Genomic DNA, 23,431 nt, shown 5'->3' on the forward strand with positions numbered 1-23,431 from the left:
ATAGCCTGAAATTAAAATGGCAAAATGGTTTCTGATATCGCGCGGCGCTACCACCTGTATATATGGAACAATCTCATTAATATGGTTCTCCATAGTTAAGATACGCGTAAGTCGAGGTACACCATTTCTGCCTTTTAGTTTCCACTCTTTTAATATCTTTACTACTAGACTCACTCTATCATGAGCAAAGATATCATGTCGCTCTTGGGGCGCAATCTGAGAACAGCAGGGAAAATTGCCAAACCATCTTCATCAAGACCCTTTTCAGTCAGTAGTACTACGTCCAGTCTACTCGATAAAAGTACAAATGTAGTGAACCCTATAAGGAAAAGATCAAGTTCACAGAAAGACTTTTCTTCCAGATGGAAAATAGTTGGAAATCATCTAATCTGCAATTTGCCGGAAAATACAGAATTTCTCCGTAATTATCACTCCGTTCTGAACCTGAAATCCATCAAAGTTGCAGCCTTTGATCTAGACGGAACACTCATAGATACCAAGTCAGGACAGAGGTTTGCGCGTACGGCTGATGATTGGCGGTTCTGGCTGCCTGATAGCAAGACGGAATCGAAAGTTTTAGAAAAACTAGCAGATCTTATAAAAGAAAAGTATCTTATAGTGGTGTTCACGAACCAAGGTGGAGTAATAGCCAACATTGCTAACAAGTCATACAATAACTTCATTCAACGAGTCAATTCTGTAGCCGCCAAATTGAGCGATTTCATAAATGGAAATGAAACTGAGCTTTTGGTATTTGCTTCTCCGAAAAAGCCTGGTGGGAAAACAGTACTAGTTTCTACAGACGAACAATTCAAGTCCATGAGAAAACCGGAATCAGGAATGTGGACTGAATTAACGCAGTTTCTTCAAAAAAGTTCCGGATTGGATGTAGATATCCACAATAGTATTTATGTTGGAGATGCTGCTGGAAGAGTTAAAGACTTCCTGGACAGCGATGCCATGTTCGCAAAGAACATTAATTGTACATTTAAGACTCCTGAGGAGTTCTTCGGTTGATTTATAGATTGTTTATAGATGTTGTATCGTATTTACATGAAGTGGGGCCATAAAAGTAACTATCTACATATGCATAAGTGTATTAATGGATGTTTAAACTCAGAAGTCTTCCGAGATGATTTCCTTGATCTGTTTGTCCACAGCACCACCCTTCTGGACAATTTCCTTTGTTCTTCCTACAGTCTCAAAGTATCCCTTGACGTTTCTGATCGATCTAGCAGTAGTTGCACTCTTGTCAGAGTCGAGTTCTGAGTTGAAGTCGTTTTGCAAGATGATACATTTTTGGATATCTGAAACGTCGTTTTCAAACTTGATGGCTTCGTCCGTAGATTGGGGAAAATTCTTGAGCACAAAATTTGTGTCAAACGTGCCATTTCTCGTATTCATATAGAACTGGATTTCTTCCTTGACCAAAGCAGTGATCAATCCTTTTGGATATGGACTTCTTGAAAGTTCCAAGTCTTGCAAGAGGTAGCAGTATTTTTTGGATTCGTCTTCCTTCTCCTGCTCGATCAAGACCGCAGGATCGATGATCTTTACATGTTTTCCGTTGTCGTGCTTTTTGATCTTGTCAGCGATTTCATCTACAGTTTTGTCCAGAAAAGCGTAGGGGATAGCATAAAACTTATAGTTCTTGTTTTTGTCGTGGTTGATCAACTTGTATCTTCTCTTGAGCCCAGTGGCTTCTTCGTATTCCTGAAATTCACGCTCACTGTTGAACGAAGTCTTGGGCTGCTTCTTCTTGTCAACCTTCTTACCAACAAAGTACAAGAGCACTGACGAGAAACAGAACATGTAGAAGAGATAACGTAATCTGGGGGTGTTCTGAGGAGGTCTGATAGTAGAAGCGTAGTTTCTCACTATTATGTTCTGGCGCAAACCAAGACGAACATTGTTTCTAAGAGGAATACCCGAGGAACGAAGAGCTCCCGAGCTCCATAAGATTCTGCTAGAAAACATATCAAGAACTTAAAGTATAAAGTTCACAATCAAAAACACAATTAGCAAATGAACAAGGCACTAAATCTACCCATATTCTTTCCATAGGAGGGAAATGAAGGACTTTGAAAAATTCGAGAAAAGTGGGTGATCAGCGGCACGTGCAGAAATTTTCATACAAATTTTTCAGTTCTTGTAGTCTATTTTTTCAATATGGGTATATATCCAATATTAATTTTGAAGACAGGAGATTAAGAAGTCTACTTTATTTTTGTTTCTTCCCATATATTTTATCTCATAGACACTTCCACAATGTCGTTGGTTCACTTGGCCAATCTTTGTGCCCATCTCAAAAACTGTATGAATGTGAATATCGCATCGACCTCAGTACCATTCACCAGATTGCACTTGCAAGTAGCTGTAGGTTTGTACAAAGAAGGATTTATTTCTTCTCTTCAAAAAGGATCTACAGCTGGTCCAGACTTGAAGGCCGTGGATGTCACCCCAGACAACATTTCTACCAGAAGATTGTGGCTCGGGTTGAAGTACCGTAATAACCAGCCTGTTATCAGAGATATATCGTTGATTTCCAAGCCAGGACGGAAAGTGAACTTGACGACAGAAGAAGTCAAGGCTTTGGCCTCTGGATTGGCCGTCAGATTTATCAAACCTTTGCAACCAGCGGAATGTATATTTATTAAGTGTAACGAAGAAGTGTACGAAGTCCAGGAGGCTGCGAAGAGACACTTGAATGGTTTAGCATTGTATAGAGTGAAATGATTCACGAGAGAGAATAAGGACTGTGCTGCTGAGTTGAAGACTTTGATCCATCTCATTGTATATAGTTCATCGGGAAGAGAAGGCTACACTGGGTACACAGTTCGAATGGTGTGGTATGTATTGGTAATAAATCTGTTATCGTAATGAGCTAGATGTAGTATGTAAAGCTAAGGTGTTCTATTGACATTGTATTCACTTAATATAAGAAGAGTCTATGACTCTGCTTATCTGATGTATTTTTTATTATAGTCGACATATTTCGTTTCTTATATTGGATCTTTTATGGAACAATTCATTTCAAATATACTACACTGTAGACTAGAGAGCTACTTTCTGGCTCATACCACTTCCAGACCAGTTGGTCATGTCAACCTGCCAGCCCTTCCATACCATCAATTTCTCTCTGAAGTCGTCAGTATGCTTGAACTTGCTGAAACTCTGCTGCGAAATAGAAGCATAGTCGTTTCTAGTAATGGCTGGTTTGGCTGGAACTGCCACTCTAGGAGTAGGTTGTATATTGGTAGAATTATTGGCAGATGGAACTCCGCCCGTTTTCAATGTCCTGATCTCATTCTCCAACTCGGCAATCTTATCCTTCAAGTCCATTTTCGACAACTTCAAATCCGTGTTTTCGTCTCTCAATTTCTTGATCGTATTTTTCTGTTGTTCAATGGTAGCTTTCAATTCAGCAATCTCAGAAGAAGACTCCACGGAAGATTCACCAGTAACTTCCTTTGGTAACTCTACTTGTTCAGGGTTTATATCCACTTTAGTTTCTTGTTCTTCCTTGGAGCCATCTTCAATTTCTTCCTTTGTATCTTCTTTGGTTTCTTCTTTTTCTTCGACTTCGTCCTTGACCTCTTCCTTTATCTCTACAGCTGGAGTATTCTCCTTACTGTCCAATTCGGTTTCTGTTTCTTCAGTGCCTTCCTTCTTTTCCTTCTTCTTTTTGGACTTCTTAGCCTTCTTCTTCTTCAATTCTTCGAATCTCTTCTTGGCAGCTTCAATTCTTTGCTCTTTGTTCAATTCGTTATCAGAAGTGTCAGCGTCCACCACCGGGGTTTCTTCGTTGTCAGACATGTTTGGAGTTGCAATTTAGATATCTATAGGTGAAAAGGTTGATTCTAAATTATGTATGTGGAAGTTAAGTGATCTCGTTCTATCTGGTGATGTGTCACGTGCAACATATACAGGTATATGTCAAAGTAGTCCAGTTTTGAATGTAAAGATAGAGTGCTTCCAAAAATTCAAATCCCTATTTCTATACAGTAAGTTGGGTATTTGTTTTGAATCTATATATTTGCTTTGAAGTAGACGATAAAATTCACTTTGTTAGTTCATGCAAATAAATTCTCAAAATTTCGCAACCATTTCTCAATATATTTTAAATTGAACAACATCAAAATTTTTAGGAACAGACAAATTCAGTTGGTCTTCTTATAATTCGAAATAATTGGAGGGTCAGATCAGTGCCAATCTTTATATTGGCTTTTAAACAATTCATATTCTGCTCATGTTCGAATCATTTGCATTGGAATTGCATGCACGTATCTATGAGTGCACCTCGCCACATCTTTCTCTTTTTTTATTCTCTTAGAGGTACCCAACACGAAGACATCGACATAGACAATTCGGCAGGGTGTCAACACCTAAGAAGGGGACAATTAACATGTAGAATTCTGAAAACGGCATCTTTTTCCCCATAGAAAATCGCCTTGGTATTGTGCCCCACTCGTTTTAGACAAGGTGTGGCCGTTGACTCATCATAGTAGCAATACACAGACCCAGGTTTTTGTACTTCGCAAGCCTCAGGCATGTAGTTAAGTATAAAGGTCTCTAATTCCTTGGAATAGGAAAGAACCTGTGAAATATATTTGTTTACTCTTAATACTGAGGACAATATATAAATATAGTAGCGTAGCAGATGATTGAGAGAAGTACAACGGGCAACTCGCTTGAGATGGCCGAAATGGCATCCGTAGGAAGAGCAAGTGCAGAATATGAGATCAGGATAGTGGAAACGGAAGCAGATATAAGGAGGCAGAGTATAACAGCAGAGGGAGCAAATACGAACTATATAGATGAAGCTCCAATAGAGGAAAAGCACTTCGACGAGTCTACCGCTTTGATGTACAAATCAGAAGCAAACCCTCATGATTTTCCCGAAGGAGGATGGAGAGCCAACTTGGTACTTTTTGGCTCATTTATGGGGCTCATAGCAGACTTTGGTATCGCCAATTCATTGGGTGCTATCGAATCGTATGTTTCCACACATCAATTACAATATGTCAAACAAACTAGTGTTTCGTGGGTATTCTCGTTGCATTTGGGTGTAATGTACTTTGGAGGAGTTTTTTTTGGAGAATTGTTTGATCGGTTTGGTGCCAGAAGACCTCTTATAGCAGGTACAATAATAATGTGTACTGGGTTAGTCTTGACGGCACAAAGTACTAAATTGGAACACTTTATTCTTTCTTTTGGTATTCTCACAGCCATCGGAACTTCTATTGCCATGGCACCATTGATTGGTGTGCTAAGCCATTGGTTCTTGAGAAGAAGAGGGCTTGCCTGTTCAATTGCTACTATTGGAGGTTTGGTTGGAGCTTCATGTTTTGCAGTGATGTTACAGAACCTCTACACACAGATTGGATTCAAGTGGGCCATTCGGGTATTGGCACTCATTTGCCTTTTCTGTATGGTTATTGCAATTATCTTCTGCCAAGAGAGGAGAAGACCACAGACTGGGAGGAATGAAGTTACAGACCCAGAATTGAACCATGAAGAACAAACTTCTAAGGTTTCAACCACAAGAGTTCGGACTGTCTTGCAGTATTTTAAAGGAGCATTGGACTTTTCGATCTTGAAGGATCTGAGATTTGTGTTATTGACTTTGGCTGTTTTTTTGGCCGAGATTATTTCTATGACAACTTTAACATATCTATCCTCCTATTCCATTGCCAATGGAGTGGGGGTTGCGCAAGCATATTTAATGATTACTGTAGTCAATTTGTGTGGGATTCCATCGAGGCTCATCTCGGGATATTTGGCAGACAAATATGGCCGATTTAATGTTATGATTGCTACATCTGTTATGACTACGATAGTAGTTTTCTGCCTCTGGCTTCCAGCAAAAGGCAATATCGGAATCTTGTACACATTTGGTATTCTCTTCGGTGTTTCCACATCAGCAGTCATTTCTCTTATCCCTGCGTGTGCTGGGCAGATCTGTCTGGCAGAATCCTTTGGAAAAGTTTATGGCACCATGTATTTTTTCTTGGGATTCTTAACCATCTTAGGAATGTACTTTGCGTCTCTCGTCATCAGTCATGGAGGTACCGTCAACTACAGAAACTTCGTGTTGTATGAAGGTGCCCTTGGTGTAGCCAGTATTGTTCTCTGGATTTGGGCTCGCTACGCTTCTGTAGGCTGGCGGTTATGCAAGTTCTGACGGTTACGAAATAATGTATAAAGTAATGATTTCAAAACTGACGATGAATAGATACGATATATGGCGATGAATAAGAAAACAATATAATTATAGTAACGTTAGTAAAGTTTCTGATTTTAGCAAATCTACATTGTCATCAATATGACACTAAACCGTGCACGATCTATAAAGTTTGTCGTCAATACCATTAGTCTTCTGATGGTAACAATCACATTCTAAGTACAACAGCTTCTACAATTCCGAATAACGTTGTGCTATGGAGTTTACAGATCTTGCGGAGAATAGAACAATGCTAGCTAAAAGTAAAAATGTCAATAACCACTGCGGTTGCGAAAAGGATATTTTTATGCAACGGTCCATCCCATCTGCACGCCTAAAAATTGGCAGCGTGGCATTACGGGCCCTCGGTATTAGGTGCCGCAACTATGACTCTGATCACGTGAACGTATGACTTCAAAAGTCCGAACCACTTCCGGCCCTCTAAGACTTGCCAATCCAATTTTTTTCATATACCCTGGTGGTTGCATGTCGATCTGTGTGCAGGTCCATCTTTCAACTTTTTCTATCCAGAAAGTGGATTTATGGGATAATTCAATCCCTGAAAAACCCAATTATGAGATAACAAATCATTTACTTAGCTTTCGTCAGAACAGAGGATTTACTCAAATACTATCATAAACCCCATATCTGCATTTATCTTTGGAAACAAAACTCCACAGACTTCAAAGTTCTTTCCTACCACTTTTCTGTTTTTGAATAGCAATCCTAATATCGTGGTTTAGTATAATTAACACCCTATTGGATATTATACTCGAGGCATACTTTCATCTGCTGACCAATATCTCATTTGCACCCTGGTAGTCACGACTAAAGCCACCTTTGTCTGGTTTTCGCCGTAGAAACCCACTATCTGTCAATTCAATCTTACTACAACCGCAAGGCACATATCCACACCAGCTCTTCGGCTAAAGCATAAAGCATAAACCAATCGTTTACACTTGTTTAGAGCCACTCGTTATATCGATTACAACGGTTTAGTGACTGCACAATCCTGGTTTACTAATTTCATTTGTTTCCCGTTTTTGAAAAAAGTATCGTGCTGGTTATTGCATAAATTGAACTTCGCTAAGCCAATTGAATAATATCAAGCTTTTCACACAAGTTCAGCAACTGTTTTCTTGGGTACTTATATAACTGCTTTTTCCTGTTAAAAGACAAGAAATTTTGCTGAGGACTCTATCCACTACATTGATTGAAATACCATTCTAGAACAATAGCCACAATGTTAGCTCAATTATATCACGACGTCTTCTTGGAAAAGAGAGACACTTGTGCCACGGACAACGAATACGACGGTGCCCACTGGGGTGCTCGTATCTCGGCCATTTTCGTCATCATGGCCACCTCTGCAATTGGTACATTCTTCCCAGTGTTAGCATCCAGATACTCGTTCATAAGGTTGCCCTCTTGGTGCTTCTTTATAGCCAAGTATTTCGGTTCTGGTGTCATTGTAGCCACGGCTTTCATCCATCTCTTACAGCCAGCTAATGAAAGTTTGACTGATGAGTGTCTTACTGGTCCTATCACCGAATACCCATGGGCATTTGGTATCTGTCTCATGACGCTTATGCTTCTCTTCTTGTTCGAGTTGATAGCATATCACATCGTCGACAAGAAGGTTGCTGAATTGGGACAAAACGCCCAATCTCACTCGCACTTTGGTGATGAGGCTCTCTACACCAAGAAGGAATTTGAATCTGAAGAAGATGAAGAAGCCAAATTGGAAACTGCTCCTGTTACTGATCAACAAGAAACCAGAAGCAACTATCCTTCACATTTTGCTCACGCTGATGAACATCAGGATGCTGAAGTTATTGGAAGCCCAGTCGAAGACAAGAATAAGGAACACTACTACGGACAATTGTTGAATGTTTTTGTTCTTGAATTCGGTGTGATTTTCCATTCTGTTTTCATTGGTTTGGCCTTGGCCGTCGCTGGTGATGAATTCACATCTCTCTACATCGTGTTGGTCTTCCATCAAATGTTTGAAGGTTTGGGTTTGGGTACCAGAATTGCTACTACATACTGGCCTAAGGGTAAGAGATTCACACCATGGTTATTATGTGCTGCCTACACTTTCACTACTCCTATCGCCATTGCTATTGGTTTGGGTGTGAGAAAGTCTTACCCACCAGGATCAAGAAAGTCATTGCTCACCAATGGTGTGTTTGACTCTATTTCCGCTGGTATTTTGGTCTACACTGGTCTTGTGGAGTTGATGGCTCACGAGTTCTTGTATTCCAACGAGTTCAAGGGAGAAGGTGGCTTCAAGAAGATGTTGACAGCCTACTTCATCATGTGCTGGGGTGTTGGCTTAATGGCATTGTTGGGTAAATGGGCATGAGCCATATTTTAACATAAATATGGTTATTAGCACCATCACTAACAGATTCATACCCACTCATTCACTAAATTTTGTTCTCTCTGCTTCACCATATAAATAGCGTGAAACCATTCACACTGTTTTTCCGAATCAAACTTTTAATGCCTGTTTAATTAGTAACGTCTGCTTTCAACTAGTTTTCATATTTAGCACCTTTATAGAAAAATCCAAGAAGTAATCGATTCTTGAAAACTGTAGAATCTATTCAGGGGAAATCCGACCCGGCTACTTAGTCTTCAATATTAGCCTATTCCTGTATATATTCACGTGACCCCACGCTAACTTCCAATCGCAGTGATGATCCGTAGACCGGATTTCCAAGATCGCCTAGAATAGTTCATGGAACCATAAAGTAGTGAACGATTCTTGTTGCGATTTTTTCTTTTGTTTTCTTTATTTCGTGTTTAAGTTGCTACTTCCACATTCTCATAACATAAAGATGTTGTCCCGTATAACAGCTAGAAGATGGGTTGGTGTATCGAGCCGTTGTTCACTTTCTACTCGTTTCTACAGTAGCAAGCTTTCTACAGAATATACCCCGGGTCCACCTCGTTTACCTAAAGAACAGCAAGAGGAGTTCGAGAGGTTGCAGAACATTGCCAACTCTCAGATAGCTATTGAAGAATACAATGACCAGATCCGCGAGACCGGTTCTGCAAATAGTGACGCAGTTGTTCCTGATCAACCAGTTCTCAAAAGTGATATTGGAACTTTTCAGGTCTTAAAGACAATTCCAGAGTTCGAAGGAGAAGTCAACCCCAAGACGGGAGAAATCGGAGGACCAAAGCAGGATCCTTTGAAGCACGGTGATTGGTCATTTAACGGTAGAGTCACGGACTTCTAGATGTAGGGAAGAATACATAGCACAGTCCCAGGAACTATATAGAATTATATATGTGTATATATAAGATTTTCTACGGGACTAATATATATATATATATGTATGCAAGCCAAAAGAGGCATATAGTGATATGAACTCGTATAGGATACTTCTAGAAGATCCTTCTAATATGTTGATAAGAAAGTGGTAAGTAAGTGGGAGTCTCATATAGTCTCATATAGTCTCATTTCTGTGAAGAGCCCATATCTGTAGATGCGTCGCAATATCAAATATATTTCAGATCTAGCATTTTTTCACAGCAATTACAATTTTTGCTTCCATTATTTTACACTTTCTTTGGCTTAGTTCTCTGTTCAAACGTCAACAAATGGAATTTGATCCATTATCGCTCTTTACACCCGAGCCAAGTTCTGAAATCGAAGAAAATTTCACTGTGGCAGCTTCGGTTCCTGATTTTTCAGAACCATCACACTCCATCCCTGACTATGAGGAAATAGATGATTCCCACCTTCAGCCACTTCACATATTAGACTTACCCTTATTACAACTCAAACCTCCCAGTCTGGTTCTCATAACTATTTTGCGGTTGTTTTCTCCTGATGAAGTGTTCAATTTCGATCCTTCGGAGTCGAGATCTGAAGATCTGATAGAAGTGGATATAGAGGAGGTTTTCCAGGCGAAGAACTTGGAATCACATACAGTTGTCAAAGCCCTCGGATGGCTCAAAATAAACTGTCCGAGATTTGACTGCTTGAAGAAACTCGCATATATACCGCATTTGAGCGAATCGTTGAGGAGGAACTATGAACCGGAGTACAACTCCTACTTCACCAGAATAGTGTCGAATGATCTTAGTTGGATAGAACAGGAAGACGAAATTGCATTAATACACAAACAAGCTTCTCTAAGGATAAGCGAAAACTGCGGAAGAACTGCCCAGCCAGAAATTATTAGGAAAATCAACCTTCCCAATCTTTCTCCTCTTCTCAAAGACGGTAGAAAGTACATTGAATTGAAAGAACCATCACTAACCAGTGATAACTTGGGGCTAAAGACATGGGGTTCTTCACTAATACTAGCAAACAGACTAATTAATAAAGACGAAAAAGGCTATCTAGTAGGTGAAGTTCTAGAACTTGGTTCTGGAACAGGTTTAGTCGGTTTGGTGTGTTCCCTAATTGGCCACAAGACGTATCTTACCGACTTGGCTGAAATCGTGCCAAATCTACAAGTAAATGTCGATCTCAACGACATCAATGCTGAAGTTCATGAGCTCAATTGGTGTGATCCTAATTCGTTTGTGTCGAAATACGGTGAGAAGAAATTCAAGACAATAGTCGTTAGTGATCCAGTCTATTCGTCAAATCACCCATACTGGGTAGTTAACATGATTACCAAGTTTCTTGACAACTCTTCCAACTCCAGGGTTCTCATCCAGATTCCATTGAGACCAAAATTCGAACTGGACCGCGCATTGTTGTGGAACTTGATGAAAGATCATTTTGTAGAATTGGAGCATGTGGTAGAGGACGGCTATGACGATTTCGGTAAGATGAAGTTCTGTTTCAAGATGTTCATTAGAAAAGACTCGCATTCATAGTTTTACAAACTAATTTCATAGAAGAATCTACTGAACAGTAGTCATAAATATTTGTACATATATAGGTCTATAGAATGGTTCAAAAATCTAGTCTAAATATAATCTTTCAACTTCCTCAATCTTTCAATTGCATCTTCCAAGATGTGGTCATCCTTGCAGACAGCGAATCTTAAACACTTCTCTAAGCCATTGCCCTTTCTGTTGTCGGGAATCAAGAATTCCGTTGGTGGGATACCGACAACTCCGATTTCTTTGATCAACCAGTAGGCCAACTTGAAGTCTAAGGTTCCTCTGTCGGCAATTGCTGGTGGATACTCGTAGTCATCAGGAATCTTCAACTTCAGTAAGTTGACCAATAAAAAGTATCCACCTTGAGCTACGGTGTAAGGGAAGCCCAAATCGTCGAACACCTTAGTAAAAACTTCGTACTTTTTGATATACTCCTGTCTAGTCTTTTCGAAGTAATCAACTTTGGCAGCCTCGATGAAACCTTGAGCTACAGCTTGTTGCAATGGCGCAGGAGTGGAGAAACAAATTCTCGTATGGGCAGCCGTGACAAACTTGATCAAGTTAGCTGGACCGTGCACAAATCCGACTCTCCAACCAGTTGCAGCAAAGGATTTTCCAGCAGAGCCGATAGTCAAAGTTCTATCAGCCAATTGAGGCAATTTCGCCAAAGCAGCAGGTCTGGGGAAAGAAGGTGTGAAGTACAAATTTTCGTAAACTTCGTCAGAGACAAGAATCAAATTGTGCTTGATGGCAAGTTGGCCAATTTTCAACAACTCTTCTTCGGTAAAGATCTTGCCGATGGGGTTGTGTGGCGTGTTGATGACAATGATCTTTGTCTTTTCGTTGATAGCAGCTTCCAAGCCTTCCCAGTCCACTTCCCAGTCGTCACCAGTGACAGTTTTGTCGTTGAACTTTTCTGGATAGTTCAATTCGACATATCTCACTTTTGCGCCTGTCATTTCGATGTTTGGAATGTATTGGTCGAAGAATGGCTCGAAAACAATGGCTTCGTCGCCTGGAGTTAAGAAGCCAAAGAATACAGAGAACATCCCTTCATTGGCTCCGGTGGTGATCTGGATCTCAGAGGTGTCAACAGGACGGCCAAACGACTTCAGGTAGTGGGCGGCAACCTCCTTTATTAAGTTAGGATTACCTCTGGCATGAGCATACTGGTTGAACTGCGGTTTGGTCAAGGCTTCATTCACAGCTTCAGTTGCAAACTTGGGAGGGTTGTACGAGAAGAAGCCCTGGCCTAAGTTGACTATGGGCTTTCCCGATTGGGCCTGAGCTTCGGCAGCAGTTTCGTTAATCAACGACCATATGTCCTTCTGTCCTGGCTTCTGGTAGAAGTAAGGGTTGTGCAAAGAAGTGGGATCCGAAGAAGACATTCTAACAGTATTCAGTGAAAAAAATCTGGAGAAACTACGAGGAAAAGAAAATGTACGTGTACCAATGCTGATTGGGCTCTTTAGCATACCACGTCCACAATGAAAAAGAAAGAACGTAGAATACAATACGACCTTAGTTCAAATTCAGGATTTGAAAATTAGGATATCTAGCCCAATTTATACTCCTGTCTTTGGCGATTGTAATTAGTGTGGCTCTTATCAAAAATATATCCACTATTGACTAATCATGCACGTGAGTGCGGTTGCAAAATGTAAGTAGTATCATGATATGTAAACTATGTGGTGAAGACATGGCAAAGAAAAGGCAGTACAGTAAGAAAAGAAGGAATATTTGTACATCTATACTTATACCTGTATCTATCTATTATATATAAATTACAATTGTATCTTAGGGGGCTCATATTAATTCTCTTATTAATTGTTCCTTGTCCTCGTTTATCATATGTAATCTAATAAATAGTATGCTGTAGTTCTATAATGAGTTTATGAACTCTTAACTAGTAGCTAATGGCTCAGGTGGGGGAGTCTGATGAATGCTGGGTTTGGAGATGTCTTCTGGATTATAGGAGGAAACAAGTTTCAAGAATGGCTCTAAATGAGTGCTGTTGGCAGTTTCACATCCTTCTTCTATCACCCATGGTTCGGATGTTTCACTATTGTGCTTGAAGATAACATCACAGGCATATCCGGTAACCAACAATCCTGGGGGCCTGGATCCACAGGCTTCAACAGCTTTGGCTACATTCTCAATAGTCGTTCTTACTATTCGCTGGTCCGGACACGAAGCTCTTTCTATAATTGCTGCTGGCAATTTTGGGTCCCAGTCTCTTTCTATCAATTTGGGAATCAAATCAACCACTCTATGTAATGCCATTAAAAAGACTGTTGTCCTGGACTTGACAAATTCAGGCAAGTTTGGAAGAGCTCCACGACGACCGGTGCCTGTACAGATCAAAACCTGATCGGCTACGTCTCTGTGGGTAGCTGGAATATTAGTCAATACAGGAGCTGCTAAGGCAGAAGTGATTCCCGGTAACACTACTGGAGTAAATCCTCTTTCAGAGAAGTAATTGTACTCTTCTCCCCCTCTTCCAAAGATATATGGATCACCCTGTTTCAATCTGACCACCTTTTGTCCACGCAATAACGCTTCCAAACCCATAGATAACAATTCTTGTTGAGCCCTTTCAGCATTCCCAGGGAACTTTCTGGCTATGAACAATTTGGTTCTCTTCTTTGGAATGATGTCAAGCACTTGTTGTGGAACTAATTTGTCTGCAAGGATGAGATCGGCATTATGAATAGCTTGAAGTGCTCCAATAGTTAAAAGAGAAACTGACCCAGGTCCAGAACCCACTAAGGATATGCTTCCCTTCTTGGAATCTACGACTTTTTGTTTCTTCTTTTCTGGCTCATCTGTTTCGGCAGCGCCAGCTTTGTATTCATGGAAGGCTGAGGTCAAGTCATCCAACGATAGTTCCCCCAACGTGTTCAACGGGAAGTATTCGACGACTTGGCTCAACCATCTCGTTCTTTGCAATTTTTTTTGTTCTTGTGTCATATTGAATTCCTCCACTAAAGCATTCAACTTGCTTGTATTGATGGCATCCTCGTCGTGCTCTCCAATGGAATGGAAATGATCGCTGTTTTTCAAGTCTTCAAGCTCGAGATTATCTTCTTCTTGTATCTTTTTTCTCAAGTCGCCGATCTTGTCGCAAATATCACCTATATTTGCTGGAAGGGCATTGGTCAACTCTCTCTTGATTCTCGATGCTAATTTGCACCCCTTGCCAGAAGTGGTAACACCCATTTGGAAGTCTCCCGAAGTAAATGTTGACAACAACGTGAAGGTAGAGAGATCAGGCGAATCAGAAGTGTTGATCGGTATTCTGTTCTTCTTACAGTAGTCATATATGCTCTTCTTCAATCTAGCTTGAGACATCGGTAACGCCACAAATACCCTATCGACAATAAAGTCAACTTCGGCTCTCCCCTCAGATATAAGTAATTGCCTTATAGTGTCAAACTCGAACTTTCCGGTTATTGTCTTCAATTTTTCACTCTCTTCTACCTTAGACACTTCCCCAGATTCAGTGAAAAGTATAGGAATGGCACCTGCATCCAAGATGGAATTTATCCGGAGTGTAGCAACGTTGGAAACTCCTATGATGAGATGGTGTTCATCTCTACAGTTTAAGGAGGCTAGAATGTTGGTCATTTTATGATTATCGTCTAAAAGGAATACTACTATTTTTCAGCTTTTGGGTGCTAAATTTCTTCTATATAAAGAGTCTACGATAATTTTTTATGGTCTGATTACCGAATATCACGTGAGATCAGAGATTGCTATCAAAGCCCGCACTCGATAACAAAACTGAGGTAAGGCTGATAGGAAGGGATATCATTGGTTAAGAGAGTCTAAAAGTCTAATGTAGAAACAGAAAGGTTAGTTCGACTCGTGGCTGTGATTGTAGTTTTGGTGGATATTTAGAACGATCTGCTGAAAAAGAAAAACCTGAAATTTATTCATCAGCTTAATGAAGAATTTGTGCCAAATACGAGAATAAACTGGCGATTACTAAACATGTTGCTTAGTATTAAAATGACTTCTTCTGCTCATGATTATTTGTAGAACAATATCAAAACTTCTGATGTAATTATTATATATTGTCAAGAAAAGCTTTTGTTTTCAGTATTTAGTTTCTGCAAAATATGACATTTCTACCCATATCACTAGTACTCCAAAGCCATACCTATTATTGTTTCCTCAGATTGATGTTGTTTCAGTAGATAGTACTTCGTCTGATGAAGTTAGGCGTAGTTCGTATTCCTCATCCTCGTATTCCTCGTCCCAGAATTTGCACCCATTCCAACCCATTTCTATTCTGATGAGGTCCTGCAGATTGACGCTGAAAAATCGTACTATATAACCATGAACCACGAGATGGTTTAAGCGCTATACTTCCCTTTTCTCAACAAAAGTTATGGCTAAGAGATCGTTGGGAATTGGGAAGGCTTCCAAGGCCAAGAAGCAAAAGTCTGCACCACGCGAAGAAGAAAAAATTGAAAAGGATCAAGCTACGGAAGGAAGTAACGAAATCACAGTAGAATTGAACGAAGAAGCTGATGCCAATGACGAAATTGCTCAATTGAAAGCCTTGTGGAAAACTTATAATGACTCAGAGAAAGATAACGAACTTGTAATCAATGGAATTATACATGAATGCGATCGTCTTTTGAGAAACTCTAAGCTTGGAGAGGAGAAGGAGAAGGAGAAGGAGCAATACACTCAAGAGTTACCAGACTTCTTTCATTCCATCTATGCTCTTGCCTTGGCGGAGTTGGCCAAGTTCCATACTGAAGATAACAAGAAAGTGGCCGAGTATTTTGATGCTGCTGTTGAAAGAGCTGATTTGGGTTTGAGCCAGCATCAGGATTCAATCCAATTGTTATTCTCCAAGAGTAAGATATTGCTTCATCAGATTGCTTTACAGTACATCTCCCAGTTAAAAGTTGATACTTCTATTTCAAAGAAAGTACCTAAATTGAGCTCCTACTTGGATTCTGCCTTGAGAACATACGAAGAAGCTGAAAAAAAGGCTGACGAGTTGAAGAAGTACGAGTTGTTCAATGCCGACCAGTTGGAAATTTTGCAGGTGTTGGATGATTTGCTTGATATAGTAGACAACTTTGGCAAAGACATTGCTGAAGGTGAAGATGATGATGACGAAGTCGAAGATGACGAAATTGAATTGGAAGAAAGTCATCCTTTGTATGCAATTCGGGAATCTGACGAATACAACCAATGGTGGAGAGATCATATTATCCTCTTCTTGGACAATGTTGATAAACATGGTAAAGAAATTAAAGTAGACTTCAAAGAAAAGGCCAAGTCGCAGGAAGAAGAACATCCTCTCTTGCCATTGAGGAGAGAAATCTGTAAGAGAATCGGTCAGTCGTACCTTCAAGAAGCTGAAGTTCCTTCTTCTGTGTTCACCACTTTAGCCTACGACGATGGATTCAAGAACGAAAAAGAAATCAACGGTTTGAGCCTCAAAGAATCGCAGAAGATCGCTCAGAAGTTGATTTCCACCGCATTGAAATACTTGCAATGGGCAGAAGACCAAGAAGAGCCCGAGACCTGGGTCAATGTGGCTGAAGCCATGATCTCGTTGGGCAATTTGTATGAGGTAGAAAGTGAAGAACAGGAGAGTCATTACCAAGAAGCTGAAAAAATTCTCAACAAAGCTAACAACGTTACAAACGGCAAGTACGAGGACGTGTTAGAGAACTTACTTGGAGACTGAGAATATTGAAGTTTGAAGAGGGCGAGCAATGGGTATATGAGTACATAGAAGAAGAAAATAAGGAGTAAATGTATATTAATTAGGATTAGACCAGAAGTAAACAGATAAAACAAACCACAAATAAAAGATGACGAGGTGCAAGCAAACGGAAAAGTCTAGGGCGTATTGGGAAACTAGATAGACGAGGAGAATCGAAAGAAACAGATGATGATACCATAAGGATTAATAACAATAGTGATGAAAGAGATCATGAGATGAGAAGACGTTGATTTCGTATTATTCTGAATGAAAGTGATACTGCTTTGATGCAGTATCTATGCTTTGACTACACGCGGCTCGTAATGGTGCTTTCGCTTTGTAACTTGATGGCATTTCTTTCATGAGCGTTATCCTTACAGAACTGCAAGCCTTGACAGCGATGGTCTTCGAGAAGACGGTGCTTGGCACAGAACTTGCCCAGACAGTGGCTGCAGGCTCCAACCATACGTAATGGAGCCGAGGTGCACGATTTGAACGAGCATTTCGTCTTCTTTTTGGTCTTCTTGACTTCGCTATGGGCAGCGATATTGGTGTTGGATGATTTGGGAGTCAAGTTGATAGGCGTATCAGAGCCGTTGCTCATCAAGATCACTGTGATGGCATCGGAGGCCGCAATGTTGAACGCCAGCAACGGCTTGTAGTGAGGTGACAACTTTTCACCGTTGTAGATGAGCTTGAAGTCCGCAGGTAACTTGGTGGAAATAGGACAACCCACTTTGGCGGAGTTCTTCAAGTCTTCGACGGTGGAGTTATCTGGGATAGTGATAGAGTAGGACACCTCGGTAGAGACTCTGACTGTGACTTTCATGGTAGTAGCAAGTTAAGTGTTTGTTAAAGTGGCAAAGGTAGACAAAGGATCAGATGGTATAATGTGGCTAGGTAATGAGGATAGGTGATACTGTGTCACTTCACTTCGGGAATTTAGCCAGACGAATATAGTTCAGATAAGTGAAACAGCAAGATGAGTTTATCTTAGACAACTAGCGATGCAAGATAAGCTACAGAAGGTGGAAGTTAGATAAGAATAGTGGGAAGTTACAAGTTACCTTTTGTCTGCGTTTTATACGGGGATGTGTGCATATATATACTCAGACAGGTAACCAGCTGCTTTTGGTGGTATGCTGGAAAAGAAAGATGTGTTATTAATGTGATGAAGGATTAGTAGTAGCGGAATGAGACAATCAGGTGGCAATCCGTCAACTACGGGGTGGGGCTCGTGTGCAGGAGATTAGGCATCTGTGTGAAATGTCCGTGTGATGCTAGCGGGAGTCAGCAGCTTCCTGCATGGCCCGATGAATCAGGCTAGGAAGAGGTAGCAGAGTGGAAAAGAGCAGCGAAAGCAGAAAGAGAGAAACGAACCAGGTTTACCGTTGTAGATGTCAGTAATGAGAGGATATAAAGTGGCATCGAAGAGTAGTCAGAGTGTCAGAGAGAGAAGGAGCATTTTGGAGACATAAGATGTGGACATAGGGTATGATGTAGTTTTGCGTCGTTTTGAGGAGTCTTCATAATGGAAGATCTGATCGGTGAGTAATATTCCTTTTTCCTAGACATAGCCGATGTCATGGAACAGTTCAGCGTGGGTTTTTGTGAAACCACAGATTTACAAATGTTCATTAGGCAACTCGATTTCTGCTCTACTCTGGTTGATTACATCATCATTAATCATTAATCATTATTTATCAGTATTAATTCATATATGGTAATTATTCATTCACATACACTGATTCGATAGGCTCTACTTCTTGTTCACTTTGTACACTTACAATTCACCTCTTCGCTTTCACAATTCACATCACAATCAACCCTTTCATTTGTGGCTTAGTGATACTCTCCGGTCGTCTCGGTGTCACGCTGCTACCAACACTCTCGGACAGCGATGCAGGCAGAGCTGTGTATAGCCATGTATTTGGTGGGTGTTGGAACGAGCTGTTCTGTTCTGCAAGCTAACTGTATTGTCTGTTCAACGCCAGATGGGCATAATAAAATGATTCTTTCTCACGTACAATCTTGCACGTTTCCTTTACGTCTCGTTATTCAATCTCTTTTGTACTGTCTCCGTAGTAGTGTGTCTCTACACTCTTTTTGTATGGGTAATCCTATTGTAGTTTTTGTAGTTTTTGTAGTTTTTGTAGTTTTCTATTTTTTTTTCTCAACCTTCAGTCCTCTAGTCATCAAGCTATATAGCCACATGCTAATAGCCTTGTACATCTGCCCGGTATTTGGTACTGGCAAGCGGCCAAGATACCTTTCTTTGATCTTTATTTGGAAGTGGTTCGGCCTTGAGCAGGATATCTGCCGGAATCGGCGTGGCCACAGCCAACAGTACACAGAGTGCTAGTATATAACCAATTCTCATTCTCGAGTCTTTTCGCTTTGCTTGTTCTCGTTCTTGTTGAAGATCGCTTGAACACTTCCAAATATTCCCATTTTATAGCCAGACTTGTAGTCTTATTTATACATTTGCTTTTGATGTAAGATCGCCCCGAACGAGAAGTTCGCAGTAAATCACCATTTTCAGTACTCCAATGGGCAGTTGCCCTTTACAGTAATTCTCGCGTGGCTGATTCTGCAACCGCACTTGACGTGTACCTGTGCCACTTTTGCTTTGGCAAGGCTTCACAGTCTCCGAAAGTAGATATGTGCTAATGAATTCAACTATACAGTAGTATGACTATAGACCCTGTAAACCCGTTGTTCTCTCTCTCTTTCTTAAGTTGTACACGAATAGCTATTTGGTACTCGAACAACCTTTTCTCCTTGTTAGTCTCTCATCAGAAAACAGATACTCACATAGGTTTCTGGTACTTGGTCTTCATGGCACTGCGGAGTCGTAAACTGATGTCGGTTGTATCTACAGACGACTTTTTAGGTGGCTGAATTTCCAAGTAGTCAGAGTTGTCTAGTGGCGTAGCATCTGTGTTGATACGTATGTCAAAAGCATTGGAGAAAATGGGAATATCCGATAAGTTGTTGAGATTGAACGAGTCCAACGACGAAGTAGATGTCTGTCTTTTCAAGTCACTCTCTTTTGCTTTTTCGTCCTCTTTCTCTGATTCATCATCCATATGCCCTGCAAATGGGTCCTGTTCGTTGTATTCTTTATAGAATTTTTCATAGTCCGTAAACATGTCAGGACCATACTTGTTGCAGAACGCTTCAACTTTCTTGCTCAACTCTCTCCGCGTCTTCTTAAGTTCGTCAATCTGAATGACATCCTTGTGACGATTCGTCAACGAGATAAATAAAGGAGCCAAAGATTTGTAGTAATCCACGCCTATTTCGCCCACTCTCAAGGAAGCATACGTCGTTAACAATGCCCACCCATAGCAAAACAAAAATATTATTGGAATGGGGAAAACATCAGTCGATACAATCTTGAATTTAATAATGATGATAGTACCAATGACAGAGTAGAAAATGTATAATATTGGTGCTAGAACGAGAGCCACCAAAATTTTCCAAGTACTTATCACATCCTTGGCTTGAATTTTCACAACTGACCCTGCAAGTGCTTCCTTAGCCTTCTTTCGTGAGATTTTCTTTGCTGTAATAAACACAGGGCTAAACATCACTACGCCTGGCATACTGAGTCCTGAGAAGAGTACAAACTTGAAGAATCTTTCAAGAAACATTATCAACGAGCGAAGACGTTTTGATGATGTCAATGACTCAACTTGATGATCGTGGAGTCCCATCATCATGAGCTTTCTATTGTACTCTGTGACATTTTCTCTTAGTTCAACTACGTCAGGGTCTTTGGCGTGTTTCTCATAACCCTTGATTAATCTGCGATTCATTTCTACAACCATAGGTAAAGGAATTGTGTTACGATCACCTGAAGTGTATAATCTTCTTGCTGCTTGTGAAACCATAAGCGTGTCGTAATCATCAGAGGTAACTGTCACTTCCTTTAAACCTATGGATATCATACTCAATAACTTGGCGACAGCATCGCGGGACTTGGCAATGTAGCTCTGGGCCATACCTTTGTCCACCATGATTGGGGTTCCAAATTCTACGACCACTCTGGATCTGAATTTGTTGGGATGGAAGTAGTTCAATCCTACTGGAACTACAGCTACTGGTGTTACTTCCGCGTCAGGATCCTCTTTTAGTAACGAAGCAACGGCTCCAAGAGCCATGATGGCAACACCGGGTTTCAACGGTAACAAATCTGGTCGGTCATGAGATCCTCCCTCAGGAAAGATACCAAGGGCCTTACCAGAGTTGAGATGATTAAATACATTGTAGAATACAGTATGATTGTCTACATGTGGCGCTGACTTAAACCTCGTTCCAGCAAGAAGGAGTTCTTCAAGTCTCCCTTGAAGTTTCTTGTTTGCTGACTCAAACGGTTCCTTCAAAGTTAGATGTGTATCGTCTTCGATGCTTTTGATAGGACAGTTACCCAATGACTCAGGAAGTCCCAACAACCCTTTGGGCATACAATCCTTCGTGAATTGGGTTCCTTCACCAACTATTTGAAGCTTATTTTCAGCACTCTGGAGACGAATAGTTCCTCGGGCGAGTTTGAGCAAGTCCTGGGCCCTTTCTACAGGGATTGCTCCGCAGAGCATGGCAGCAGTCCCTATAAACTTACGTTGGTAAGATTTATTTGCTGCTAAGTACGAGATTCTTCTTCCAGAGTTCTCCTTTACTTTGGCCATGACTACAAGCGGATCTACAAACTGGTTGTGGTGAGGTGCAATGACGAATACGATGGGACCCTGGCTGGGAATGTTAAATGTTCCTCGTGGTCTGATATCTCTGAAGAAAGTATGTACCACAAGAGAAAAAAACCACAAGACTATATCATACGAAGCCATCTGTACCAACTCGATGAACACGTTAGTAGTCATTTTAACTGGTTGGTGGACATGGCTGGTGTGTTGTGAGTTCGTTTCTGACTCTGGGGTTGGTTTTGAGTCTGATAAGCCAGAAGGCTCCTCGCTGTTGTTAGACATTGGAGATAATCAAACGTGGCAATTCGCTACCTGAGTGAAATTCGTTTGTAGTATAAATTCAATGCAATTGACCAGTAGTGCCAGGAAAAGATGTGATTAAAAAAAAGATTAAGATATCAGTTATAAATCAAGAGCAATGTCAGATGCATCCTGTGGAGATGGAATTCATGGAGAACGCGCATAATCGTGGGGACTTTCGCTTATCAAAAGGAAGGTATGTGAGCCAAACAAGCCTACATTGAGAATGAGACCATATATAAGGGATATCGAGGAAAGTTACGAACATTGAGAAAGATTAAATGAGATTTGAAAACGCATTGTTTATTAACATAGTTACTTAAGGTCAGAGAAGCGACCTTGTGGTCTTATACATCCAGTATGTAGCGTAGGTTTCGTTGTGACATCTTTCACAATACAGAATTTGACAACAGCTACTGAAAATGGACCATTGGTATTCTTCTATATGACAGAATTCACAAAATTTACATAAAATCAACCACATAATACCAGACTTAAACCATATTTTAGAATCTAGCTTACATTACGCACACACTAATGTGATTTCTAATCTATTTACTATGAAACCATTTATAGTCTTTATGCGTCTTTCCAGGAATATGTAACCTATGCTGGAGTTACAATAGCCATTCAGTGAATCATACAATTCTACTGAATTATTTGATCTATCATCATCGTTTTTGAAATCAATCTTCGCCGGCTGGAATCTCATCCTTCAACACACGGTTCAACTTCAATCTCATTTCAGTTCTATCGTCACCTCTTAATGCATCTTTGACAAAACCAACCTCTACATCCAATTGAACCATCTGCAAGGCTCCTCGTAACACTCCACACAATATCTGTGAGTACCACAACTCCTTATTGATTTTGGGATCCCCTACAATAGGCAATTCCACAAACTCTGTGAGGGGATTTGGCTCAATAATAATCAAAGAACAACTCTTGCCATCACTAGACCAGTTTTCTATTGTAGGAGTGATATTGAGAAAGATTTTGAATCCTACTTTACTGATGATCTCTGCTGTCTCTCTGAAAGTCAGGCACCGCCTAACTCCAGTCTTAGCTAAAAATTCCTCAATCAACCGCAATCCGATATTATACCCCATCTTGTCTAGCTGGTTGTTGACCTCATTGTAGTTGTTGCCGAAATCACGACACAACTGAGCTACAACAGATCCATATGTCAATGTGAACAACTCGGAATTCTATATTTGTTAGTATACTGTGTCCTTTTCTCATATGGTTCTTTCTCTCACTTACTATCTTTTCTACACTGTTCTTCCATATGTCTTCACCGTTATACCTCGAGCTCTTTGACATTGTTTATGATATATGTGATGATATTAAATTTCAATTTGATATTCTATTTCTCAAGATCAACTGAACTTTGATACCGAATATGATGGAGGAGGGCCTGCATACATAGATGTGCTTTGATATACAATCGTTCCCATGCAATTGCACCGGAGCCCTCGGAATTTTGCATGGTCGGAAAGTTTTATTTGGATGACCCTCGGAAAAAATAATGTCGCATTCTGAATTTACTTTGCATGTCGTTCTTCCAGAATATTGCACTGTATAATCAAAAATAGTTGCGCGAATACATAGTGA

General features: G+C 40.5%; 14 protein-coding genes across 14 annotated transcripts; 7 read left to right on the plus strand and 7 right to left on the minus strand. All coding sequences in view use genetic code 12, as the record gives it.

Moving 5' to 3' along the window:
• Nucleotides 1-345: 345 nt before the first annotated feature.
• On the plus strand, nucleotides 346-1,017 carry TPP1 (Three Prime Phosphatase 1 Polynucleotide kinase 3' phosphatase; the record flags this gene model as incomplete). Its single annotated transcript, XM_001384250.1, has 1 exon — nucleotides 346-1,017. A coding segment is annotated over one exon (672 nt), but the record flags the coding sequence as incomplete, so codon positions are not given.
• Nucleotides 1,018-1,116: 99 nt separating this feature from the next.
• On the minus strand, nucleotides 1,117-1,884 carry PICST_45102 (conserved hypothetical protein; the record flags this gene model as incomplete). The annotated part of the gene is made up of 1 exon (XM_001384607.1): nucleotides 1,117-1,884. A coding segment is annotated over one exon (768 nt), but the record flags the coding sequence as incomplete, so codon positions are not given.
• Nucleotides 1,885-2,207: 323 nt separating this feature from the next.
• On the plus strand, nucleotides 2,208-2,878 carry PICST_67720 (mitochondrial 37S ribosomal protein MRPS8). Its single transcript, XM_001384251.1, has one exon. The coding sequence runs from the start codon at nucleotides 2,269-2,271 to the stop codon at nucleotides 2,734-2,736; it is 468 nt and encodes a 155-aa protein (XP_001384288.1). The 5' UTR covers nucleotides 2,208-2,268; the 3' UTR covers nucleotides 2,737-2,878.
• A 49-nt stretch (nucleotides 2,879-2,927) lies between these two features.
• PICST_67721 (predicted protein) lies at nucleotides 2,928-3,816 on the minus strand (the record flags this gene model as incomplete). Its single annotated transcript, XM_001384608.1, has 1 exon — nucleotides 2,928-3,816. One exon carries the CDS (start codon nucleotides 3,814-3,816, stop codon nucleotides 3,055-3,057), a length of 762 nt encoding a protein of 253 aa, XP_001384645.1.
• Nucleotides 3,817-4,864: 1,048 nt separating this feature from the next.
• MCH4.4 (monocarboxylate permease homologue) lies at nucleotides 4,865-6,184 on the plus strand (the record flags this gene model as incomplete). Its single annotated transcript, XM_001384252.1, has 1 exon — nucleotides 4,865-6,184. One exon carries the CDS (start codon nucleotides 4,865-4,867, stop codon nucleotides 6,182-6,184), a length of 1,320 nt encoding a protein of 439 aa, XP_001384289.2.
• Nucleotides 6,185-6,832: 648 nt separating this feature from the next.
• On the plus strand, nucleotides 6,833-8,808 carry ZRT2.1 (low affinity zinc transporter). Its single transcript, XM_001384253.1, has one exon. The coding sequence runs from the start codon at nucleotides 7,467-7,469 to the stop codon at nucleotides 8,586-8,588; it is 1,122 nt and encodes a 373-aa protein (XP_001384290.1). The 5' UTR covers nucleotides 6,833-7,466; the 3' UTR covers nucleotides 8,589-8,808.
• A 258-nt stretch (nucleotides 8,809-9,066) lies between these two features.
• PICST_31817 (predicted protein) lies at nucleotides 9,067-9,471 on the plus strand (the record flags this gene model as incomplete). Its single annotated transcript, XM_001384254.1, has 1 exon — nucleotides 9,067-9,471. One exon carries the CDS (start codon nucleotides 9,067-9,069, stop codon nucleotides 9,469-9,471), a length of 405 nt encoding a protein of 134 aa, XP_001384291.1.
• Nucleotides 9,472-9,835: 364 nt separating this feature from the next.
• Nucleotides 9,836-11,068, plus strand: PICST_45902 (predicted protein; the record flags this gene model as incomplete). Its single annotated transcript, XM_001384255.1, has 1 exon — nucleotides 9,836-11,068. One exon carries the CDS (start codon nucleotides 9,836-9,838, stop codon nucleotides 11,066-11,068), a length of 1,233 nt encoding a protein of 410 aa, XP_001384292.2.
• Nucleotides 11,069-11,160: 92 nt separating this feature from the next.
• On the minus strand, nucleotides 11,161-12,465 carry PICST_45065 (predicted protein; the record flags this gene model as incomplete). The annotated part of the gene is made up of 1 exon (XM_001384609.1): nucleotides 11,161-12,465. One exon carries the CDS (start codon nucleotides 12,463-12,465, stop codon nucleotides 11,161-11,163), a length of 1,305 nt encoding a protein of 434 aa, XP_001384646.2.
• Nucleotides 12,466-12,979: 514 nt separating this feature from the next.
• Nucleotides 12,980-14,704, minus strand: MET1 (methionine metabolism; the record flags this gene model as incomplete). The annotated part of the gene is made up of 1 exon (XM_001384610.1): nucleotides 12,980-14,704. The coding sequence occupies one exon, from the start codon at nucleotides 14,702-14,704 to the stop codon at nucleotides 12,980-12,982; it is 1,725 nt and encodes a 574-aa protein (XP_001384647.1).
• Nucleotides 14,705-15,470: 766 nt separating this feature from the next.
• PICST_58954 (predicted protein) lies at nucleotides 15,471-16,793 on the plus strand (the record flags this gene model as incomplete). Its single annotated transcript, XM_001384256.1, has 1 exon — nucleotides 15,471-16,793. One exon carries the CDS (start codon nucleotides 15,471-15,473, stop codon nucleotides 16,791-16,793), a length of 1,323 nt encoding a protein of 440 aa, XP_001384293.1.
• A 325-nt stretch (nucleotides 16,794-17,118) lies between these two features.
• PICST_44575 (predicted protein) lies at nucleotides 17,119-17,640 on the minus strand (the record flags this gene model as incomplete). Its single annotated transcript, XM_001384611.1, has 1 exon — nucleotides 17,119-17,640. The coding sequence occupies one exon, from the start codon at nucleotides 17,638-17,640 to the stop codon at nucleotides 17,119-17,121; it is 522 nt and encodes a 173-aa protein (XP_001384648.2).
• A 2,317-nt stretch (nucleotides 17,641-19,957) lies between these two features.
• Nucleotides 19,958-21,694, minus strand: PICST_45343 (predicted protein; the record flags this gene model as incomplete). The annotated part of the gene is made up of 1 exon (XM_001384612.1): nucleotides 19,958-21,694. A coding segment is annotated over one exon (1,737 nt), but the record flags the coding sequence as incomplete, so codon positions are not given.
• An 809-nt stretch (nucleotides 21,695-22,503) lies between these two features.
• Nucleotides 22,504-23,140, minus strand: PICST_31824 (predicted protein; the record flags this gene model as incomplete). Its single annotated transcript, XM_001384613.1, has 2 exons — nucleotides 22,504-23,025; nucleotides 23,081-23,140. The coding sequence occupies 2 exons, from the start codon at nucleotides 23,138-23,140 to the stop codon at nucleotides 22,504-22,506; spliced, it is 582 nt and encodes a 193-aa protein (XP_001384650.2).
• Nucleotides 23,141-23,431: the final 291 nt, after the last annotated feature.

This window comes from Scheffersomyces stipitis, chromosome 4 (genome assembly GCF_000209165.1).
Source record: "Scheffersomyces stipitis CBS 6054 chromosome 4, complete sequence".
Classification (NCBI taxonomy): Eukaryota; Fungi; Ascomycota; class Pichiomycetes; order Serinales; family Debaryomycetaceae; genus Scheffersomyces; species Scheffersomyces stipitis.